This window comes from Gavia stellata, chromosome 11 (genome assembly GCF_030936135.1).
Source record: "Gavia stellata isolate bGavSte3 chromosome 11, bGavSte3.hap2, whole genome shotgun sequence".
In the NCBI taxonomy this organism is placed as follows: Eukaryota; Metazoa; Chordata; class Aves; order Gaviiformes; family Gaviidae; genus Gavia; species Gavia stellata.
In genome coordinates this window covers 6,821,105-6,845,668 of record NC_082604.1, presented here as the reverse complement: position 1 = coordinate 6,845,668, position 24,564 = coordinate 6,821,105, and the positions used below count along the sequence as shown (strand labels likewise).

At 42.8% G+C, this 24,564-nt stretch overlaps 1 protein-coding gene across 1 annotated transcript; it reads right to left on the bottom strand.

Moving 5' to 3' along the window:
* Positions 1 to 14,894: 14,894 nt before the first annotated feature.
* Positions 14,895 to 15,821, bottom strand: LOC104254925 (G-protein coupled receptor 55-like). The gene has a single exon (XM_009808824.1). It carries the CDS (start codon positions 15,819 to 15,821, stop codon positions 14,895 to 14,897), a length of 927 nt encoding a protein of 308 aa, XP_009807126.1.
* Between the last annotated feature and the right edge of the window lie 8,743 nt (positions 15,822 to 24,564).

Here is a 24,564-nt window from a genome sequence, read left to right as displayed (position 1 = left end):
TCTCACACTTATTAATTCTTAGTGAAATCAAATTCATATGAATAAATATAACAGTGATGAAGTTGTTACAAGCATTTATCAGGCCACATCCGTTTCCTGTTGTTTTCCTGGTAAGCAGTTCTAAAGTCAAGTATTTAAACATTTTAGCATAAAATTTCTCTGGCCTTGAGCATTTCTTTGTAAATAACCACAACCACTGAAGCAAAACTAACTAGGGCTATAGCTTTGATGCTGATTTAGCAGTCAGGCTTGTGATCTGAATTAAGGGGGGAGGGGGAGAAAGTGTTAGAATAGCTTTAACTACAGGATTTTTTTTTTAATATTCCTACTATAGTTCAGTTTTTGCGGAGCTGACACTTGGTTCATGCTTTGCAGCGTTACCACCTGGTTCTTCTGAGTAAATTGTTCCAGGATCCAGAATATTGTTTCTTGCATTCCTTCTGTATCTCATAGACTTGTGAAAAGTTAGATCAAATTTGAGATCAAGATGAGTCCAAGCTTCTAAAACTGCAGTTTAATAGCAAGTACATAGCCTGCCACATTTCAGCCAAATCTCTTCCTGGAACTAAAACTAGTGGTTTAAAATTTATTCCTCTCGAGTAGGAAAAAAGAGTAACCATCCTAAAGTAACTACTTTTTGTGCTTTCTTCTTCTTTTAACCTGACTGGGTTTATCAAACTAAGAAATATTGACCATTCCTGTGTAGGAGAACTCTTGCTTATGATTCTGGATTGAGGAGAAGATACATGTTTGGAGGAAAACCCACGCATTTGATTGTAATTCCCCCACAAACAGATGGACGCGCTATATAATTGTGGCTTGCCACTCTTCTGCTCAACAGCACCTTCCACACCAATGTCTAAGTGACCACTGGTAGAGGGAGCTGCTACTCAGCAGGACAGAAATTTACAGCCTGGTCCTAACAATACAAAAGCAGCAGGCTAGGAAAAAAAAGAGGTACGTGACACTGTTGTAAAACCATTTGTATTTGTTAACTTGATGCTAGTTACACCATGACGCTTCTTTTTGTACATACGGGAACCGCAGAGCGAATGTGAGTGCTGGGTTTTGTTTTGCTTTCAGCTGAGTTTTCACAGCCAGGTCGTGCATTGCCGTGGCGCGCGGGCACGGAGGAAGCACCACTTGCCTTTAGCCCCCCTCCAGCTTGCAGGTGTTCCAAGGGCCAGTAGCCCAACAGAAGGGCAGGAAAAGCAGGCAGGGCCCCAGCGCTGGCTCTGTGGGACCCTGAATATTGCCACTTTGCGCCTTCCTCCTGGTGGGCTGAGCTTGGAGATAAGCTATCTCTTCAGAAATCTTTCTGCCTGTGGTAAAGGGCTGTGTTTTAAGGTGTTTTCGTTATTTAAAGGTGTTTCATTTTGTTTGAGATAGGTCCGTCTCCTATACTAAGGTACAGGAGACACTCGGGCTGTGTCATGCTGCTGAAGGCAAACCTGGGCGAGTGATTGAGAAGGGTCTGGGTGCTGTGCAGCAAACCTCCCGGCAAGAAGGAAACCCAGGCAGGGTTTTTGTGTTCGTGTTGCACACCAGTCATTTCATTCCCCTAAGTTCTTCACTTTTTATGTAGCACCATGTTCCCCACCCCCAGGATCACACAAGATCTTCAGGTCTCCCAGCTCACTGAAATGAGAAGAAAGGTGACTCAATCCCACGCCTTTCAATGTACAGGAAAAAGCAGTGTTTTCTCACTGATGAGGGAAATCTGGGGCAGATTCTCTGAAGAGTCCCAGCTGAGGCTTTCTAGCAAGCATCAAGCCTGGGGAAAGAGCCCTGTGGACAGGTTGCTGAATGGGCAACACAAGGTGGAAGAAGGCAGAGGATGCCTGCGGGGCAGGAGGAGGGGGATGGCTGCTCCAGGTGAGCACCGCGGGTGCTGGAGAGATGGCTTTTCTCTTCCCTGGCCCAGGGGATAATTTCCTACTTTAGGTGGAGGTTAGAGGACAAGAAAATGGGAAAGTTTGGTAAGGACCTTTATTGAATTTAAGCAGCTGAGCCACAAACCGGTTTTGAGAACTGAAATGTAAGGTTAAGGAGCCAAATTTTAGGTGCAGCGCTCGGGAATGGAAGAGGGTTTGTATTTCAGCCAAGGCCATGCTCAGGGACTGAAACATGTTGCCCAGAATGTTAAAATTTGGAGTAATTGGTATTACCGTAGGACCTAGAGGAGGATTGTGATGTATTTGGTACTCTAGATGGTACAACCACTTAAAAAATGAAAGAAATTTTGGTTGAAGCGCGTAGCTAGCCCAGCATTTGTCCCATAGGAAACTCTGCACTTGCTGAGAGACTGAAAGTGCTCTTGGGATCCTTCTGCCAGTGTGTGTTGGTAGCTGAGCTGCCTGTGGTGATGGGGAACAGACAGTGGTTTATTTATATTGTTTTATAATAGATGTATTTTTTGACTTACTGACCTTTGCAGAGGAATTGGTTTGAAGCTGTGTGCTGTCAACGCAGCAAGTGCGTTATTATGCACTCTGTCCTTTAGGGACCGGCTTTCAACATGCCCCAACTTCAGTGCTGCTCTCCAGGCTGTGCTTATGTTATAGAAGTATGCAAGCACATCACAGAAAAAGAGTGGAGTTGAAATCTTTAATAATTTGAAAAAATTTCTATACCTTATGATTCATGACACCCTGCTGTTAAAGAGGTTTCTGGCCACAGAGGTGAGTCACGGACGACATCACCTGTACGTGATGCACTAGTAGGCATGTTTAAAAGAACCATGGCTCAGCTGTGAGCATCACTGTCATGGTCCTGAGCGCACCAAGAGGCTCTGCAACCTATTCCTCTTCTCCAAACCTCTTCTTCAAAGGGGGCTTGGCAGCGGGTGCCTGAGACGAGCTGTAACCCAAAATCAGGCTGCTGTGGAGGAGCAACATGAGGCAGAGTTGGTGGACACTTGCACGCAGCCTCCTGCTTTGCTGGTGCTGCCCTGACTGCTGGGCACAGCCCTGGCCTGGCTGTATCCCTGCAGACCTGCCAGGGCACCAGGGCTCAGGCTGAGCCTGGCTCCCCACGGCCACCCGTTCTGCTCACCTGGCACAGGTGCAGCAGGATGCACCCTGTGGGGAGGGTATGGCCACTTGATGCTCCCAGGTGCTGCCCCACTGCTCCTGACAGCCTGCCAGAAAGGAAACAACCTGTTTCATGATGATGCCTAAAATTGGGCTGTGACTTTATGTCCAGCTAGGTTAAAAAGCTGAGTGACACCTTTGATCTTGGTAGGTGATGTCTGTACATCTTTGGGCTAATCTTTTGGTTCGTGAGTTTTAGTTACAGGAAGAAAAAGCAAAAAGCTCAAACCTGTAGACAACCACTTAAAAAAAAAATCAACTATTTTTAAAAGACTTTAGAAATTACAATAGACTGAAATTATTTTGAAGCTCAGGCACCTCCTGCTAATGTATCTCTGATCTTTAGGCATTTACAGATCTCACTGAAGCTGTGGGTACGCTCTCCACCTTCCAGTCAAATGAACTGAGGGAACAGCTGACTGTTTCTATTTTAGTGATGACCGAAAAAACAGGGACCTGAAGACTAGACTAATGATGGTGAGTCCCTGGTGCAGATGCTAACTCTGGCATTGACAGGGATTGATGATGGTGTCAGCCACACTGAGTTCTAATTAATTTTAAAAAACATTTGGTGTTGGCATTGAAAAGCGTTTCCATCAGTGGGTGGACTGTGTGCAAACAGGATGAAAGATTTATCTGGTCACACCGCTTGATTTGTACAGGGGTCGAATTGTAGGAAGAATGCAGCAGAAAGTCAAGAGGCAGCAGCTTAAAGCAGGAGACAGAAAAAACAAACCGTGGCTGTGTGGCCAAGGGTGTTTCAAGGGCAGAAGGCTGGTGGCAAGATGTAGCTAAAGGCTGAAAGTAAGGAAATGTCTCCTTGCTATTTCCCGCCTACTGGGCGCTGGGAGACAGAGCGTGATGTATGCTCCCTGTTAAAAAATTACATGTTAAATCTTGTCAGCTTTTCATACGGGAGAACTCTCACTGGTTGGTTTGCTGGAGTCAGGCCGAAGGTGGTGATAGTGAATTCTATCCTGAAGATCAACCTGAACACCTTTTGTACATAGTAGACCTGGTACTTGGTGCCGTTAGGAGATACCAGAATATTTTTATTTCATGATAGGACTTTTTTTCTTCTCTTTTCTCCTGTCTGCAGTATTGAGCCAACACAGGGGCAATTCCCACTGAGTTAGACTGAAATCTGCAAGTGATGACACTTGAAGCGTTAGGCTGTGCTCTAAATGAATAATGGTGTAAGAGAGAGCAGGCGTTTGCTTTCCAGCATGAGCATAGAAAGGGAGCATGTGCTTGTTCTCACACGCTGTCAGCATCCTTGCTGGTGAGGCTCTGGCTCTAGCATCGGCTGTGGTCCCTTCTTATGTTTGTGTGTTGCCAGAAAACAGCAGTGAAATGGACTTTTACAAAGTTTAGCCAGCACAGAATTTGTTTGACAGGGATGTATAAATAAGAAATGATCCAACTGAATTCCCCAAGCTGAATTTCCAGCACTGGAAGTCAAACCAGGAGAAAGAACAGAAGGTTTTGCTATGTAAATTGGGCAAATGTGATTTAGATTCATTTAGAGAAGTTTGTGACTCAGAATGAATCATGCTGTCTACTTTTAAGAAAAAGATTTAGTTCTCAGAATGTCTTGTGTGTTTCTACTACAAAAGCCTAAAGAGAAACAGGTTTTGAAGGTGATACTTTCTGTAATAATTTTACTGTCTTTATTGAGCTTAGTGCTTGGTGTTACGTAAATAAAAATAAAAATCACACTTGCTGCAGCGTGGGTTTTGGTATTTTAACCAGTCAAGTGATCTCCCATAGTTTCAAGGCAATTGTGTCACAGGGCCCTGCTTTGCAGTATGATCTCAGTAAGTTAGGAGGAGAGAGCTGTAGATACGCAGAGTTCTCTGATTTTACTGGAACTGTAATGTGCTGGGCACGCTTAAGAAGATACAGTGCAGTGGAAAAAGAGGGACAGAGATGTGCAAGAATTCGATGCGGTTATTTTGATGACTTTACACTGTTTCAGCATTTTTTTTCAATTGCTGTAGGCACCGGGAGTGAGTCTTGCTTTCACTGGACTGGCATTACTTCCCTTTGGAAAAGACTTGGTGTAGGAGTGGAGAAAAGGCAGTGTTCTGTAAAAGGTTCAAAGCCCAGGTATTAGGATCTTTTAAAAGAAATGGCATATTCCACAAGCATTGATACGATTCTAGGAAATACCGAGGAAAAGTCCCCAGCCAACCTAAACTTGAGCAAAGGGGCGATGAATCGTAGTTATGTTTACTCAGTAAATAAACAGATCAAAGGTTTCAGAAGAACACCAGAATCTTCATTTTTTCCAGTAAAAGCAGGCAATTAGTAGATTTAATACAGATACTAATGACTGTTTGAACTCTTACTAACCTACAAGGCAGTCATGTGTGGTCTCCTTTCCAGGGCTCACATAGCTTTTGGTGTAATTATTGGCTGCATCTTTTTCAGTAATGAGTTGATTGGGGTGGCAGAGATGCTTAATAAGCAGCTGTATGGTTTCATCTGCAGCATACAGATATGCAGGTATCTAACAGATGTCGAGTACATGTGATCTGAGAGCCCAGATGTCCTAGCAGCCCTCTGTCCTTGGGGAGGCTAGACTGGTTCTTGTTGAGGGCAATCCAGATGTTAAAAAGTTGAATTGCTCGCTGGAGATGCCAGAAGCTCTTCACTGACTGTTGAGGGAGCCTTTTCGGTTTCTTTACTTGGCACTACAGTAGGGTAGGAGGGGGGAGCAGTTGTTTTGCAGGGGACAGTGTGGCATATTTACAGTGTGGTAAAATGCAGCTAGGAAATACAGCTGCTGAGAGCACCTCTGGGAAACTGAAAAGTGACACTGAGCCCTGGCACTGCTGTGGGGGGCCAAAATGAAACCTTAGTTTCATTTCAGCACATCGTACAAAAGATAAAATATTTATATTTCTAATATATATATTGCTCATATGGCCGGACAACCTACAGCCTTTCTCTGCTCTCTATGTTAGCTTTAATTGGAATGTCTCACGTGTTTACTTAAAGCTATGTTTTTTAAAAGGAGAACAGTGGTTTTGGTCTGTGATCTTGATGTGGTGATCATAAGCATCAATGCTGTTGTTTGCAGTTTCCAGAACTGCAACAAGACTTTACCCATGCACTGAACTAGGTAAATGCAGACTTGGTCTGAATGAAGATTGACTGTGAAACAATGTCTTTCACGTACAACTGTAGTTTGCCAGGTCTCAGGAAATACGAAAAAGGAAGTGGTAGACGAGGGCCTTAAAACTGAACAAAAAAGCAGTTCTTTTAACATGGAAATCTGCCTGTCCTTGAAGCTGTTGTGCTTCAGTAAGTGTGTGTGTGGGGGGAACAACTGATTTTTCAAACCTCCCACAAATGTAATGGCTTACAAGGAGCAGCCAGCCCTTGGCAGCACTTCTGGGCACGAGCTGGGTGCCGTGGAGCACGCCACGAGCGGGCTGCCATGGTGGCAGCGTATGTCAGCCGAGATAGGATCTCTCATGTCTATGGGACGCTCCTTGCCCCACGGGAAGCTGGCCACTGCATGTGGGTCCGGGGCTGGGGCCCAAAACGCTGGTTAATAGAGGACTTGCGGAAGTGGCGAGCAGGGGTGAGGAGATAAGTTGCAGGACGTGGTTGCTTCAAAACACCTGCATCTCCGGCAAGCTTTGAGACTTGCCACAAGGTCTGCAAGTGTGCCCTGCCTCCCCATGGCGCTGCCTCTATGGTTTAAATGGGTAAGCACTGTGACCTTCAGGACAGGCAGCGTGTATAAAAGCAACCGGGCATGGTGTGGAGGAGGTGCCAGATGCTGGGTGAGGGTTTTTTTGCAGTGAAGTGTGTCAGACAGTATAGATCAGACCACGCAGATGACATCCTGGTGCCCCAGAGCAGATTTACTGCAGGTCTGTTGGACTGGGGTGTGTGCAGTCCAGCGGTGGCTGAGTTCACTCCTGGGAGGATGAGTCCTCACCTTGGAGCGATGGGTGCTGGGGAATGCAGTGCCATCCCTCTGACCTGTTGGCGAGGCAGAAATGGCAGTGATTTAAAAACTAAGTAAATCAAAAATTCATGGTTCCTGCATGAATTTGGCTCTGGTGATCCCTCTATCATGCAGTATGCTGCAGTGAGTGCTGCCAACATTTATTTTATAGATATTTTAAGTTAAATAAATGAGAGCAAAATTTCCGACAAGGCCAAAGGCAATGAATTGTGCCACTCCAGGGACATAGAATCACCTCGCAGGACCTAAGTTACACTGGCTGCTTGGCTACTTCCCGTCTGGTTCACCCTTTTCGCTTCCCATGTTTCCGGCACTAGACGGAGAGCAGTCTGTGCAGCGGAGGATTGTCTCTCTCATCTTCAGTCATTCTGACTTCCTCAGATGAAAGACATTCTATCAATGCAACTATTCTTAGTCTGGCAAGGTGTACTTCAGTGCTAACGTATGCTTTAGTCTGTGTGTGGGCCTGATATTAAAAAGAAACAGAAGATTGATTGCGTGAACTTGACATGTTTGTGCTGAAGGGGCAAGTTTTCTCTCTCTGGAGCTTTGTGGCTAATACTGAGCTAGCAGAACTGCAAAAGCTCATCACATGGTGAGATTTTGTAGCAAGCAGCTCCTAGGGTTGATATTCTAATGCAAATAGCTCTCTTGCCAACAGAAACTCATTTCAATTATGGGTTTAGAAGCAGCACAAGATCGCTCACCTAATATTCTCCATAGACTAATATTTCCTAACTTTAAAAAAAATTGGAGGTCATTGTTTTTGTTTTCTTCTCTCACCCACCCACCTTTACAGGAGAAGTAGTTTTAGCTGTTTTCAAAAGCAGTCACGGTAGCTGAAGGAAGCCCCAGCCTATGCAGATCTGTCTCAGCATCCATCCCTGTGACAGTCGCCAGCTCCGCTGGGTAGCAAGATGGGCACCACACGGTGCGCCCAGTCTGGCTCTGCCGCGTCCTGACGGGGAAGCAGGGTCCGTCTGCTGTGCGAGGGCCAGGTGGGAGCCGTGATGTGAGGTGTAGGGGCAAAGGGCATGACTTTTGAGAGTGCTGGGCAGGCATGCACACAGAGCACAAAAATCTTGCCTTGGGCAGGAAGAGGCGTCAAAGGGGCTTTCTGTGCCTCCTGCAGTTTTATTCCAGGAGCAGGTTTCCATCTTTGGACTGAAGCCACCTTGGGCTGCCCAGGAAGATCCTTCCCATGGCAGCAGGGCTCAGCTCACCCCTGCAATAACCACTTTCCACTGCATGCTGCAGCTTCCTCTTTTCCTCTTCCTCTGGGCCTTCCTTCCCCCATACAGACACGGCGGGTTAGAGAGTAAGAGAAGAAGCTGCTACCCCTTTTGGTAACTGAGCCTTTGAGCTATTCTCTTCATGCTCCATGTTTTGGCAGTGTGGGGAGAGCAGCCAGAGCAAAGAGTGTGTGTTTAGCTTGTCTCTGTGTTTCTCTACATGCTTAGCAAGCATGCTGTTTTGAAATCTAACCAAGCCAGCTTTCCCATTTGTACTGTTGTGTAAATAACAAAGATGGGCGGTTTTCTTTTCAGTTGGCTCAGGGCAAGCACATTTCTGCCCCTCTTCATAAAGACAGTTCTCCTTGGGAAAGCTGAAGTCCCCTTTTGGCGTGCAACAGCCAAGGTCTCATTGTCCTGCTGGCTCCATAAGGGGTTTGTCGGAGCCACTGCCATTTGCCGCTCCGGTGGTGAGCAGGTCCCTGCAGCCTCTCATGGAAGCTGCCAGAGTCAGCTGGGGAGGTTGGTACACAGGGCTGGTGGGGTCTGCGCTCTCCGTTTTCTCCTGTTAGACTCCCCAGTTCCTCAAAGGATGCTACCTCTCCTCAGCTCCTCTCCTTGCATTTGGGTGGAAGGATGGAGAGCGTGCCCAAGACTTGCAGGAAGAAATTAGTCTAAAGTAGAAAATGTTCTGAATGTGAGGGGGAAAAAACCTGCAAAACCATTTTGATGAGCGAGGCAGAAGTCTGTATCTTTGAGTAGCATCGGTTTATCTTTCATTCGTTTGTGTGCATTTTGGACAGGTTAAGTTGTGGTGTTGGAGAATAACCTTTGAGTGAGATATTGGTTAGAGCAGCACAGAAAGATGTGAGGTTTAGGACGATATCTCCCTGAAGATCAGTTTCAGTCTTCAAACCCATTTCAACTTCATTTTGTGATCTGGAGGCTGCCTTAGGCGGTGAGGTGGCTGCTCATCTCACTTTGCAGATTTCTGAGCACTTGAAATTACTTGGTATGATAAACTGCTAGACTGACATTTATTAGGCTTTCTTTGAGAGTAAAACTTTGGAAGAAACGGTGGCTGATCATTCTCAGATGGAAAAACTGTCTGGTTTATGTTTTTTAACTAATGTATTTAATCATAATGAAATGATGTTGGACCGCCTCTGCAGGGTGCGTGTCCACCTATGATCACCACAGCCCCTTGCTAGAAGGCAGGAGACTGTCAGGGCTTTGATCTAGGCTTGGATCCTCCCTCAGGTGCCTTCCAGCTGGTAAATCATGTAGTATCATAAAAGCAGTTTTATGAAGGCTATAAAAAGAAGTTCCATATTAGATCCTCTACTTGCTATTAAACCAGTTGAATTTACATAAATTTTTTGGTTAAAGATCATTTAGATATGTTATTTCAAAGGGACTTGTGGGGCAATATTGCTTTTGAAATAGTCTGGCATTATTCTGATGGTACTTCTATAGCATTAGAAGTTAGTAGAGTGGCACTGATCTGAAGTTCAGTGCCCAAGCAGGCCTGGGAAATGGAAGATGATATAACCCACGAGGCAAAGGGACAGGGAAGGAGTTTGGGGAACAAACCATGTGTGGTTTTGAGTTTTTATTGGGTGGGTTTTGGTTTTTTTCCTTTTGTCCAAACTACTTTTATGCTTTACGGTGTTTCAATTGCTGCGTGAGTTTACAAAATGCAGCTTGGGGATCACATTCACTATTGAACAAAGGCTAATCGCAGGATGTTGGTGGAGTAATCTGCCGTTGATAAAAATGCCCTCGAGAGCAGCCAGCCCTCTCCTGTGTTGTGAAGACGTGTGGGGTTTGGCCCAGCTAGAGAAGCTTGACTGGATAAAAACAAAATCGCTTTTTGTGACTATTCTCATTTGAGTGTCCTGAAACAGCCTTAGAAAAATTAAGGTTAAATACAGCTGCTCTTTAAGGACTGTGGTTAATTGCATCTGGTTTTGTTCAATTTACAGAAGAGAGCAGAACTGAAAATGTGATTTTTAAAGGCATTATTTTGGGTGGTTTTGGTTAGCACTTGATTATTATTTTTTCTTTTTTCCCCCCACTAGGACGATGCTTCTTTGACTTTACAGTACAACTGAGTCCCTGGGAGGAGACCTGGGTATGTGAGGCGTTCACATTCAGGTTCCTACCATTTTTCTTGTGTATTAAGAATAACATCAAGAGAGAAGAAACCTCTTCTGTTGTGCAGTCTGAATATAGAAATTGTGAACTTGTGTATTGACTCAGGAAGGCTTTTGTTGTTGTTTTTAAAATATCAAATGCTTTTCAGTTTTATTCATCAACAAAATTGTTGTGCACCTTCTCAAGCTGCATGAGGTTTTTCATTGCTTTTGTCTTGGTATAAAAATACAACCAACTGGAGATTCTCTAGAGTTAACAGTAAATTTCACAGAGGAGTCTGTACGTAAAATTCTGGTTTAGAAAGAATTGTAATCTTAGCTGCAGGTCAAAGACAGAATTTAAGCGTATTTTTTTAAATATAAGTTTATCTTGAAAAGCGATGAATTGGAAGTGACACCTTCTTGCTCAAAAGATCTGCTCTTTTTGTACTTAAAGATTTGACTATTGTAATAGCCCTGTAAAACTAACACAGCTGGGCTCTCGTCCTTCTTTCTCTTTCTTTCTTTCAGAAATTTCAAGTATGCTTAGACAGCCTGCTCTCATATAACAGGCAAAATTTAGAGAAATGGACTTACATGTAAAATCACTTTTGGCCAAGAAAGAAGTGGCACTGGTGGTAATAAATGGGAAGAAAGTAGTCCAATTTAACTTTCAGATTCTGTGCTCTGAATTTGCTGCCATGTATGACATGAGCAGACTGAGTCTGTAGACCAGTTGTACATAGTGGATCCCACCACTCCCCATTATTACAGCTGATTTTCATAAACTGACTTCTGTTCCTTTCACTGAGAAAATTACATTGATTTCTTTCTGTAAGTGGAAGTCTCTCCCTGCCTGAGTGTGCTGAGACTCTACCACTGACTGAGCATGGCATGAGTGAATGCTGTCTCCCTAGCCCTGGCAGATCAAACTTCTTCCCCACCCATGCGTATGAGAGTCCCTACACACTTTTCCTCTCTGCCTACTGCGTATGTGCACTTATTCCTTTGAATATTAGAAAATGATCTTTGAGAGTCCCTACACAGTTTTCCTCTCTGCCTACTGCATATGTGCACTTATTCCTTTGAATATTAGAAAATTATCTTTTCCAAGTACTTAGTGATAAATGAGTTGAAGACAAAGGTACTGCTTCGTTAGTCCTGACTTTAAATATCATAGCCCTGTACGACGGGTCACAGTTGCTGCTGCCTAGTAGTTTTTAGGCAGCTCGTGCATTTCTTCAGTCTTGTGCTGTGCTTGCAATAGAGCTATTGACAACCAGTGCCATAGCATCAGCAGCACTAAGAGGTGGCTTTTTGTCTTGGAGGAGAAAAAAATAAACAAACTTGCATTTGCTGAGAGTCACGGAGTAGTGGAAAGGGAGCTCTGGAGCCAGTTTCCTTCTCCAACAGTACATCAGCTCAGCCATGACTTTGTCTGGCTATGTCTTGGAAAGCTCTGAGAGAGGGCATCACAAAGCTTCTCTGGGTAACCCCTTCCAGTGCTGCGTGCCCCTCCTAGTGAGGAAGTTTTTCCCAATATTGAACCTGAACCAAGGGTCATTATCCCATGTTATGTTGTTGGGAACTACTGGGAAGCGCTTGGCTCCAGCATCTCTGTCACTGCCTTCCAGCATGCTGGATGAAACTAGTCCAGCTCCCTCAACCTCTCCTTGCAGACCTGTTCCCAACCATCCTGCAAACCATCTGCTTGAACCTCTTTGGTTTCTCCCCATCTCTCTTGAACTGGGAGGCCCAGAGCTGGACATCCTATTCCAGTGAAGCTTTACCAGCTCAAGTAGAGGAGGTTAATAACTGTCTTTTTTTTTTTTTTTTCACTGACCCCATTTTTAGTGAGTCCTGGTATCAATTTTGCCATATTTACACAGAGGGGGTACCACTGGCTTGTATCAAGCCCGGTGCCCCCGGTTGTCCTTTTGGGAGGACATCTATGTCAGCCCTACTTTCCCAGCCTGTGCTGGCCCACGGGGTTTTCCTGCCGTGGGTGCGGTACTCTAAGTTTCTCCTTGTTGTACTTCAAGAGGCTTCTTCTCCCCTGTCCTGGAGTTTATAGGGCCTCTGGAGTGAGGCTCTGCCATCTCAGCCGTACCACTGGTTTAGTGTTGTGCACAGGCTTGCAGAGGGTGTGCATCTATCATCACCCATTGCGTCTGCATGAAAAGCTTTAACTTAAAAAGGCCAGTGTTATACTTTGTACCTTAAAGTGCTGTATTTTTGCAGAGTCACAAATTGCATCGATGGTAACGTAAATTTTCAGATGGTCAGCTAATCATAAAAGCAAGAGCTCAGAGCATTTTGGAGGAGAGATTGTAGGGGACTTAGCGGGGGATTGTCAAGAATTTGTGGAGAGGGTTTCCACAGAAAATTTATGAAGTTATCCAGACTTCTGGGTGTGATCATCTTTCCTGGTTTTAATTTTTCTGTTTATTACTGTTTATTCAGTTGTTCTTGGTTGCCATAGTTATAAACCTGAAGTAGTGCCTGGGAAGGAAAATCTCCAACTAAGTCTTGGAGCTGTTTTAAGGAGAAAATGGTAAAAGTTTGTGATGAAATAGGTAGATAAGAATCATACACTGCTGTCAGATTGGGGAATTAAAATGTATTTTCAAATCCTACACTTCATATATACAGTTTATTTAGTAGAACGTGTTCTTTCTCACACATATTTCATATGCAAAGTAACGTGAAAGGTGCAAAAAAGAAAGATTAACTCATATTGAAAAGGCTGCAAGTTTCTGAATGATTGAGGCAGTAGCAAATAATGTTTTGAAAACCTACTGTTTTGGAAAGCTCTTCGTCTTGCCCCTCTGCAGATAATGGCAAAGATGATGATAAAAACCTTTCTTTGCTGCTGAGCTCCTTTGCGTGCCTCAGCTGTTGTCATAGTTTTAGTACTAACAAGTTTTAAAACACTTGTACATTAGGCCCAGTATTAGATATATGCAGCTGCCCACTTGCACAATCAATCATTTCTATGGGAATTAACTGATAGCACATTGTATTTTCAAAACTGGCCCCCCTTTATTTTTAATTTGCTCCAGACAGAAGGTAATTTCTTTTCACATTTTGAATAAAGGGAACATCTGCCCTAGAATGAAGACTTGATTACAAGCAATCTTAGACCATTTTTACAGCTGTTTTTAAAAGGCACAGAAATGGATTTCTTGATGTGAAAGTGTTTCTGGCTAGGAGCATGAACCATGCCAACGTAATGGTACAAGAAATGGTAGGCTTAAATTGCAACAAGGAAACCTTTAGTTTAGACTCAGAGCTAAACTTGCAAACGGTATAAGGGTGGTGACATACCAGAAGTGCTGACCGAGAAGGGTTCAGACATGTCCAGAGACATTTTGTGAAGTGTACAGTACAGGCTAGAAGGACTTCTTAAAGGAATGAGGTGGACAGAGCTGGTCCAGTCTTCCAGCTGTGAGCGAGGCATATATCAGACAGGCGCTCCTTACTTTTCTGTGATACAGGGCTTGCTTCCCTAATTCCCCTTCTCCAAGAAAGAGTGAGAAGACAGGCAGAAGAATTTCATACATGTGTCATATTATATCTTTGATAGAAATACAGTGATGTTGAAATACAGTTCATCACATACAGTCTTTCACTAAATGCCGTATTTGAAGGGGTTCTTTTGGTTTTCATGTGCAAAAACAGTTTTAAAATTGCAGGAGAAACCCATGCTGATTCCTCAGCAAAGAAAATCATAAATGTTTATTGCTCAAGGAATTGCTGGTACCCAAGATACTCCGTTGGGGTTGTACACTGGGCAGCCTGTCCTCCACGGAAGAGCAGGGCTGCTGTCCTGTGTAGCAGCCCTGACCAGTGTATAATGCTTACAGGAGGACGATTCACTGTTATCTGAGGCTGGCCAAGCTGTTCAAAGCAAATGAGCTCCAACAGTGACCTTCTGTAAGATTTACAGAAGGAAAGAGCAGAGTCAGACTGTGGGCCGGATACTGCCTTTTAACTCTCAGATACCTTCTAAGTTAGAAAGAAGGTTTTGAGTAGTTATTTCTGTTTGGCGCTGTTGGCAACAACTTTCTGATCATGTTGGCAAAAGGAAAATGGGCGCAGCAATGACAAAGGCTGATTTTAAGTGGCATTCCAGTGATCTGGGTAGTTTTCCTCTGGCAAGCCTTTCACATTTAGTAGGTACCGTCAAGGCTAATGCTTCTTTTGGTGTCACTCCGTCACTTTGCTAATGCTGGTTCTTTTTTCCAAATTTTTTCCTCTTTCATGTTTAAAGGGAAGAAAAATATGGAACAGGTTCACATTCACTGGAAAAACATTGTCCTTCTCCCTTCTGCACCCTCCCTGCCATGGCCAAAGTGAGTCTACTGCTATGTCAGGGATAATGCTGTCGGCGTCCTGTGAGGCAAGTGGGAGCTGAGGAAGAGGCATTCTTCTACCGCAGGCAGTCCGATCATATGGCACAAGGCTTAAAGACAGGACATAGTTCAATAACCTTTTTCAGGTGTGTTTTCTCACGAAATTCTTTTGCAGCAAAATAATAAAAGATGGCATCCAGGCAGCAGTTCAGGTTGGCTAATATCATTGACACCTGAATGAAGAGGCTGATGGTTTGTTTCTGACTGCAGTCCACTATCACGTGCTGTCTTACCAGGCACTGTAGGCAGATCGCAAGGTGGACAGGTGTGAAGCACACCAAAAACACCACGAGGTTGATGATAATGACTCGTAAGGAGCCACTACCTTCTACCTTCTTTTTAGCTTGACTTTTGTGATTCAGAAGAATCCAGATGTTTTGGGCAGAGCAGAAAACCATCACTGCGAGCGGGATCAGAAATCCAAAGATTTCCACAGAAACAATGAGGGGGATGCTCCACGCCTGTTCTGACATGTTGTAAAAGCATTTAAAATTATGTTTCTTGTGAAACACGTACATTGGGCTGCTGCAAAGCCAAGCTACTGCCCAGATGAAACAGCAAATCAAGATAGCCCATTTGGGGGATTGGTTAGCTCGACCTTCAAATGGGTGCCTTATGCAGATATATCTGTCGACAGTAATGCAGACAATGATGAAGATACTGCCGTATGTGTTGACGAAATACAGAGACTCTATGAATGAGCACAGGATTCCGGGTGCTTCTGTGATAGAGTAGTACAGCTTGAGCGGGAGCGAGAGAAGTAGCAGGACATCTGCAAGTGCGAGATTGATCATGTAAACTGAGGTTTTGGTCTGTTTCTTCCAAAAGCAGCAGAACACGCAGAGGGCCAGGGCATTGAGAACCAGCCCAAGAATGAAGGTGGGGATGGAGATCCCCAACCGCAGGGCCTTTGCTAAGCTGTCGATGTCTGTAAAATTGCATTCCCCGCTGCTGTTGGTCATTTCTTCCCTAAAACGACAGAGAGAACAGGTTGGATATGTGTAAGGCTCCCAGTTAATGCCTTGATGTATCAGAGCAAGATACTATCAAACACAGCTCTGGGCTTTTTTGGTTTTGAGCTGTACACTTGATCAGTCTTTGGCTATTACTGAAAGTGAATCCTCATTTCAAGCACAGAGCTTTCTCTTTCCAATTTGAGTCGCTTGATCTGTTATAAAGGACCCCGATTCTCAATGGCGGGTAGTCAGCATCCACTGACTACCATGCCCTGCCCTTTAAGATAACACCATTCAGATATTGAAGAGACTGACCCATTCAAACATATGTTTTCAAAAACTCTAAAGTGTACTGGCTGTTGCTAGTAACTTGTACATCTGTTGAAACTTCCATAACACTTACGTTTGGTTCCTTCACCACACAGAAGTTAATGAAATTATTGTTCCATATTAAAGCAGGTCAAACTGATAGCTGGGATTTTATTCTTATATTTGTGATTCCCTATGTGGCTTTTGCTGATGTGCTTTTACTACACCCGCATTTATATGGATATTTTAATTTCTTATAGTGCTTGTATCCGATGCAGTTTTTCAGAAGGTCAGCTTAAGAAGACTGATCTTTTATCTAGGTGCAAATTGAGTAAGCACATTTTCTAGCTTGTGTTTAACTTTCAGCATTGGTTAAATTTTGGGTTTGCAAGTACTTTAAATTTTAACTGATTATCTTAGATAATCTGGCACAGATTAGCAAATGGAAGGCATGACATCTTAATAATACAGTTCTTCAAAAAAGTGTAATTTGTGTGGAAAAAGTGTTATCACCGTTCTTAAAAATAGACATACGCTTTAACAAACTATGCCTTAAAAGTGCTTTTTGATAACCTCTTTAAATCAAAATCACAAAAAATCCTAATGAAGGAGAAGAAATTGGTAGTTAAAGTTTCCAGTCCAGCTCAGCCAACCAAGTAGCTCGAAAGAAATGTTAGGAGTAAGTGAAGAGGTTTTAAGAACTTGATCAAGAGGGGAATCTCTGCTTTGGAGGACAAAAAGTGACAGGTAGCTCATAAGCACTACCAAATGGAGCTGGACTTTGCTAAAGAAATCAAAAAACAATTAGTGAAAGATTTTTGTTTACATGGCTAAAATAAAATATAAAAAAAAGAGAGAGAGGAGAATGGAGAAAAAGTAGATCTGCTAAATATTAACTGAGGAGATGGCCTTGAAATTATACCTCTGCTTTTCATAGGGATGTTGGTACTGTGCTGGAGGTCAGAGGCGGGATGACTTACTGGAATCAGTGAGTGATAATGGGAATAACTGTATCTGCACACAGAATGCACTCAGAGCTTAACATGCTTGTATTAGGGAGAACGGTTTCTTTCCAGCTCAGACTACGGAAATAAGAAGTACGTAAAGCTGAAGGTCTAACCCAGTAATTGCTACGAAGTATGTATGTTATTAGTGTATCTGGAAAAGGATCAATCTAGTCTATCTGTTGAAGAAAAGAGTGTCAAATGTGACTAAAGCAATTCTGTAACTGTTGAGTCAAGGCGTTGTACAGATTTTTAAGAAAAACTACTAAATAAGGCTTTGACAGATCTTGCCAGACCATTATCTTCTTTGATGAAGTGCCTGCGTTTTCAGATAAGGGAAAGGCTGAAGATCGAAGGCACTCGCATTTCAGTAAAGTGTACTAGAAATAACTAAATAGCACTAGAAAACCTGGGGATTAGAACAAGGGCTGTTACGTAGGTGAGGAAATGGTTGCAAGAAAGCTGATGAGGACTACAAACAGGCTGGATGCAGGATTCTAGGGGGATGCACAAAGTCACTGAGACTACTACTTGGCAGTGTTTCCCCCAGTGACTCCACTGTAGGCGCGAGTGTGACCTGTGGGGAGGTGCTGTCGGTCAGGGGCCAGATCCCACTGCTGCTTCCAGACAACTGGACTGCGCCGCATGAGTGGGACTGTGGCAGGTTTGTGAACTTAGGAAATAGCAAAAGGAAATCTGATTGTTATCAGTGGATTTATCTGTCAGAAATGAGAACAAAAAGAAAACCTTGGTTTGTTAGTAAATCTGAAATTGAGTCAATCCCTTTGAGCCAGCAATGTGTGGCAGCTGGCTAGAAAATCATGTGATTGTGGTACATGAGAGGTGAGATAATTCCACTGAAGTTGGAGATGCACTGATGTTACGTGTACAAAGGATTATTGTAGGCAGATGCTGCTGTCACCTGAAGGCAAGACAGGTAAGAGGAAATCGGAGTGTTGAGCTGTTGTGTGAGCATGTGTGTCCTGTGACCAAGAGCATCCGTTTAGCTGGGGAAAAATCAGATGACATTAAACATTTTGGGGGAGTGACAACACCTGTTAATCCAGCACTTTGTGTGCTACATAAAAATATCAGAAAATTGCTTGTGGTATTTCTTAAAAGTATGAGTTTTGATTCTACTCTTACTGGGTTTCTATTTCACTGAATGCCTTTTCTTTAGAATTCATTAGTACAAAATTACATATAGCATTACTCCTGAAAATGGTTAATTTCAAAAAAATGTTAGGCAGCCTTTAAACTGGTAATTTCAAGTACTCAAATGGAGTGCCTGATTCTCAAAACCTTGATATTTTTTTTTACCATTTTGCCCCTCCTCAAATTTATATTTCACATCTTGAGTAGTCTGAGGGAATTGTTTGCAAACTCAGTTCACACTGAGTAATATGTTTGCCCAAAATTAGTTGAAGATTCATTTTCATTGACAAATAACCTTGCAGTCATTTCAAAGCATCATCTTTACTGTATGTTCCAAATTATTAATAAAAGTACTAATGATACTGAATCTGGAAGATACTGAACTGTACCAAATACATCTTTCCTGTATGGTAGAGACTGATTAGTATCTCAGTGGGTACTCAATAGTCACATAGAAGCTTCATACAGATCATGTTTCCTCTGTTTGCTTATGAGAATTTCTTTAGAGGTAGTGTTTGAAGCCTGTTTCCCCCTCCTACACCCCATCTCCCAGTGCTGTCAGTGTGTCACAGAAGAAAGTCAAATTACTTCTATTTCAGTCATTCTCAGATGAATCTGTGCAGATTGTTACTTACCGCTGTCTTGTCTTCTGGTTGCTTTCGAACAGATTCTTTGGTGGGTGATTCCAATATTTTTCCAAATACTGAAGCCAGGCTTAGTGATCTACCATTTCCCAACTCCTTCTTTTCCACCTTCTTAAGAGACAGGTACCATGTTTGCTCTTTTCCAGTCTTCTGAAGAAATTTCCTCCGTCCTCCACGAGTTTCCTAAATGATTCGCCTGCAGCTCTAGGATTGTTTCAGACAACTTCTAGAAGCCAAAAGATAACATAAAAGCCTGTAATTAACACTACCTGAGGGAGAGTGTCTTAGCTGGTCCAGACCCTATGTCATCACTGCTCCATTTGGTCTCTATTTCTCCTACTGAGTGAGGCTTTTCCACTTCCTATGGACTAGTTAATTGGGTTTACCGATAGCAGGAGCTTGTGGTTAAGCTAGCAGCAAAGGTGTGCTGACCTAGAAAATGGAACAGCAAGGTTTTACAGTATTAGCTTCGCCAGGTTCCTTGCGGCACGGTGGGATGCGTGAATGGTTTCCTCTTTGTAGCTCCTATTCGAGCTAGTTGGGATTCACAAAAGTCTGTGTGTTAGCACAGATTGGGGATGACAGATTAAGGATGTTCTTATCCATGAAAGCTTCATTAGCAGGAACATCATCATCATAAAATCTATAACTTACTGTAAGTGTAGGTGTAGCGTTAATAGTAAGGAAATTATAATCAGATGACAGAACACAGGACACCAATCATTCTTAATCTAGCTAAACTACAAAAGAGGAATGAGGAAAATTCAGGTCCCTGCTTCAGCAAGGACTTTTATAGCATTTACAGTAATTACCCTCCTAATCAATACAAACCAAGTAATGTTACTGCTATGAAGCAGACTTTGTTTATGTCTATTTTCTAGAACATTATTCATGTTAGATATAAATTATTCTCTTGTGGATGCACAGGAGAAGAGTAAGATGGCTTAGCACAATGAAGAGCAGTTAAGTCCTGCATCTGCCATATATTTAATCTGTAGTTGGATAATTTCTTATCATTTTATTCTAAGTATTTTGATTGCAACAGAATACATTTAAGTTTATCACTAAAGCAGAAATCTTTCTTTCTGCTCTAAGCTAAGCAACACTACATGTTTGATCTTACTGTTTGATCTTTATAAAAAATAGTCATCCAACTAGCTTAAAAATAGTGCTCTGCAATCAATGCTGCTATTAAATTATTGGGAAAAAAAAAAAGTTGTTAGTTAAAGTATGAACTACTTTACCTGAACATCAGCAAGCAGATCAGCAGCATTGCTTCAGTCCAGGCTGTTCTATAGAGCATGAGAGCATTTGCTTACAGACCATACCCTACCAGCACTCTTACTAAATGGCATAACCACATCCTTCTTTTCTTCTCTTTTTTTTTTTTTCTTCCCTATTTCAAAACATGCTCTCTGTTTCTTTATATAGACAAGTGAAGGTGAAAGAGTGTAAAGACTTGAATCCTCAGCTGTTTCCAGTCAGTAGTCAATGTAGGGTGGGGAACAGTTTGTCTCTGAAGCCAGGGTTCGTTTTGGACTGGACTTTACCTGGTGTGAAGCAGCTGAGAGCTTTTATGGGCTTGTGGTGGCTACCTCCAAATTTTCAATTATTCCTTGAGCTGGAGGGGAGATGGGGAAGTGGAAAGTTGTAGGAGAGGCTGTCATAGAAATAGGGTTTCTTCCCCCAGTTTCTGCTCAATTTGCATACTGGAGATCAGTAGCACTCAGATCCTTCTGAAAGATACAGCTACTTACACACATGCAGCTGTTAAGCTATTTAAAGGGCATGTGCCAGTTTTAGCCAGTTCAGGTGTTTGATTCATAACTGCAAGTCAGCAAACAAATGCTTATTGGTGAGAGGAGTGAGGTATATGGAGGACTAAACTAGTGCTGTGTATGTGAGTCATATAGTAGCCAAGACACACTTTTCTTGAAATGAGCTTTCAAGGCTTTTCCATCAATAGGACTTTCCTGATGGAGTCTGAAGCGCTTTCTCTGCTCTGGGAGGTGTCATGCAATGTACACCTTTTGGAAAGGTAATTGTGCTTGCAAAGAGTGAACAGCAGGAATATGAGGGTATTGTGGTCTTCAGGAGATAGCGGACAGGGGTGAGACATAGCAAAGGACACAAAGCTGCTGATCAACTCAGGTCCTGGCCAGCTGCGTCTTGGTTGGGACTGGCATCAAAGAGATGATCATGGTTACGTAAAGTGACATAATTTACAGAAAATAAGTTAAATGATGTTTGATGACAACGTGACATTCTCATACATAGTAATTTTATCTCCAAGCAATAAAACTGGCAGAAGAATAAAACTGTAAGTAGGGGTTTATCTGTGTATGTCATATGGACACTTCATACAGAATCACAGAATCATTAAGGTTGGAAAAGACCTGTAAGATCATCAAGACCAACCATCAACCCAACACCACCATGCCCACTAAACCATGTCCCACAATGCCACGTCCACACGTTCCTTGAACACCTCCAGGGATGGTGACTCCACCACTTCCCTGGGCAGCCTGTTCCAATGCTTCACCACTCTCAGTAAAGAAATTGCAAATAGTTTCTCTCTGGAACCCTTCTGGCTGAAGTGTGAAACTTGCTTGCTAGTGCTAAGAGCCACTCTTCTGACTTGTGGACTGCTTTTTTACTGTACACACTGCAACCCTTTGCTGCAGCAGTAAATACAGACCAAAAAAAAGCTCTAAATGATGTTTTTCAAATTGTCACCTGACTTTGGAGGTAATTTGGTCTTTATGGGGAAATTCTGCACTTCCTGGAGGAAAAGTAGAACCAGCATTTGCACCATAGGACTTGGAGAAGAAAAAACTTGCAATTTCTTAACACATTTTTTTCTACCTGTCTCATCTAAATATGAGATTTGATGCAAAAAAGAAAAAAAAAAAAAGCAGAACCCATAAACAAAGTTTGGGTAAACCTCATAAGAAAATCACGTGGCAGAGGAAATGAAGGCAACATGATTCATATAATTTGGGAAACACGTTATGGAATTGGGAGGTTTCAACGGCTTTTCAACATCTGTCTTCTCAGAGTTGTGGGCTAGCTACAAGTCTCAGCAATGGACTGTAATGAATCTGGAGTCACGAAAAGAAATCTAAGAGTGCAACAAAATACTAGCAGAAAACTAATACCCTACAATTATGTGTGACCTTTGAATGAATTATTCTGCGTCATGTTGCCCCTGAAATGGGATTGCTTCTTTAATCCTCTCACCTCAGGCATATTTCAGACTTAGCTTAAAAATGAATTGTAATACTTTGTGCTGCCTTCACTCCCAGCACTAGGTTCATTCCTTGTGGCTCTGTGAACTTCCCATTTAGTATCACTTGGTGCAGCAGAGCTAAACAGAAAGTCAGCATTTCTGCACACATCAACGGCGTGTTTGCTAAGTTGGCAATTTGCTTGTGATATGTGTGGGTTCCTTGCTTGTAGGTAATGTAATTTGTTGGTGTGCGTATAAGTTGTTCTTTTGCCGGCTGGCCTTTTGCTGGTTTAAATTAGGACAACTTTTATGTAGAGCATATTTAATGAGGGCAAGTTATGAATGACTCACTCCCACACCTGCAAATAGGTTATTGTCTGAGAAATTAGAGCTTGTTTGCCCCTGTCTTTGGTGACTGCTTTTGTAGTTTCTCCCACCAGGTGCTATATATGCATATGCTCAGCAGGAATTATTTCAGAGAGTCCTTTGTTGCTTGCTCCCAGTGCCTTTATCACCCAGCACTGCTGAATTCCAGGGGCCCAGGCAGCTGCATGGTTCTGAGGTTTTCAACGGGAGGGAGAAGGGCTTTTTTTGTTTCAGTTTATTTTTTTTAATTAGCGACTAAAATGTGCTGGATGTATATTGTTTGCCCTGCCTAGAGACAACAATCTTACCAACCTTATCCTTCTCCCAATATTGCGTTCTGGCTAGCAAATGAATCGGGGCTGGAAGAACCTAAACCAAACTCTGAGTAACTAAAAAGAAGTATATGAGCAAAAAATTTATAACGCTTATGGCAAAGATGAGTGGGTGGGTTGGTTGTTTGGGTTTTTTGTAGAGGTTGGTGAGCTTTCTCCATCTTTTATCCTCTAGGTGCAGTAAGTGCTGCTGTTCCTAAGTCAGGCAACAGCAGGCAGCACTGCCATTTTCAAGGAATCAAAATCTGTTTCAGAGGAAACATGTTCATACAGTGCAAAACCACATTCATTTGCATTACAGCATCATGAATTCTGCTGTTCTTCTTTTTTAGTGGAAAATATATCAAAGCAGCTTTGCAGTTCAGCTTTCACAAATGTCTAAAATAGGTGTTTGCTTGTACTTAATGGCCAGAATGGAATAAGTTGGGTCTCAGGTCTAGAATTAGGATGCTCGAGCACAAATGAATCAAGTTTCAAAGGTGGAGTCCAATGTGTTTCTGTGCCACTCTGAAGGCATGTGTGACTTGTTGTTCTCCCAGACAGCTATAAAATATCATCTTTGATAAAAAGACTTAATCATGCAGAGCAAAGAGAGTCAGGAAAAGACATTGCCCAGTAGAGAGCCAGGGGTTGAGTGAAAAACTGTCTTTGTTCTTGTGAAGAGTGCTGGATGCAGTGGGGAAACAGAAGGCTTATCAGCCCAGACCTGAGTCTAAGTTGTCTTCTGTGTTGTGCTGTGACTGGCTTCTGATATTTTTGTGTGTGTTTAAAGGTTTCAAAAACTGGATGGCCAAAGTGAGTGAAGCTAGCAAGTTGTCTTGTTCTGAGCAGGCTACCACAGCTTAATACCACAAAAGGGGCTGGCCTCCTTCTTTTAAGAGGGGAGATGCTGGGGACTTCATCTAACTCCAGCTGAGCAGCAGCACACTCCTGGAAAGGAGAACTACACAAAGAGCTTGTGATGCTGTCACCTACCCGAAGATGTACCTTGATGCTCTTTCTGTCTAAAGAACAGGTAAATTAAAGAACAAGCTCAATTTTCATTGGTGACTTAGATATTGTTGTTTGTACTTGGGTTGGAATACAAACTGTTTTCTTTATCTGGGGGCCTTGCGCGTCACGTTAGTGCTCTTTGGGTTGCTCAGTACTCTTTTCCTCACCTTCATAACTAATCAAAGCCTGGCTTACAGTAAGGTATCTTAATTGCACAGTTGGGAACTGTGGATGGCTAGAGGGTTGAGTTTTTCTCATGTAGCCACTTTTTTGCAGCAAGTGCAGGAGACTGCAAAACTGGAAGTCAGGAAACCTGGCAACTGCTGTATTTTATGGGGAACGGACACATTCAGCCTCTCTAAGACGAGGCAGAGACCTTTAAAAGCAGCCCAGGACAGAGCAAAAAGTGCAGTTGTTCTGGGAGCTGGCCAGCTATGAGTGTAGATTTGTTTCTTACTACATTTGAGAAACCTTACAAAGGTTTCTTAGAGTTGTATGTTGAGAGAAAAGGAACTGGCCAGTCTGGTGAGCAGCCAGTCTCACGCTAATATGGTTGAGTGAGCAGAACCATGGGAGTAATATTTTAAGGTACAGAATATCTTCAGCTGTGTCTGATTCAGAAATTCACCACCAGGACACCAAGTATGCAAGGTGGAATCTCCTTCATAACTTCAGATACCCACAGTCTACAGCTGAGCTGAAATTTATCTGATTCAC

Bases quoted from the DNA above. Each gene is read 5' to 3' on its own strand.
- LOC104254925 (XM_009808824.1), bottom strand. From the start codon at position 15,821: ATGACCAACAGCAGCGGGGAATGCAATTTTACAGACATCGACAGCTTA.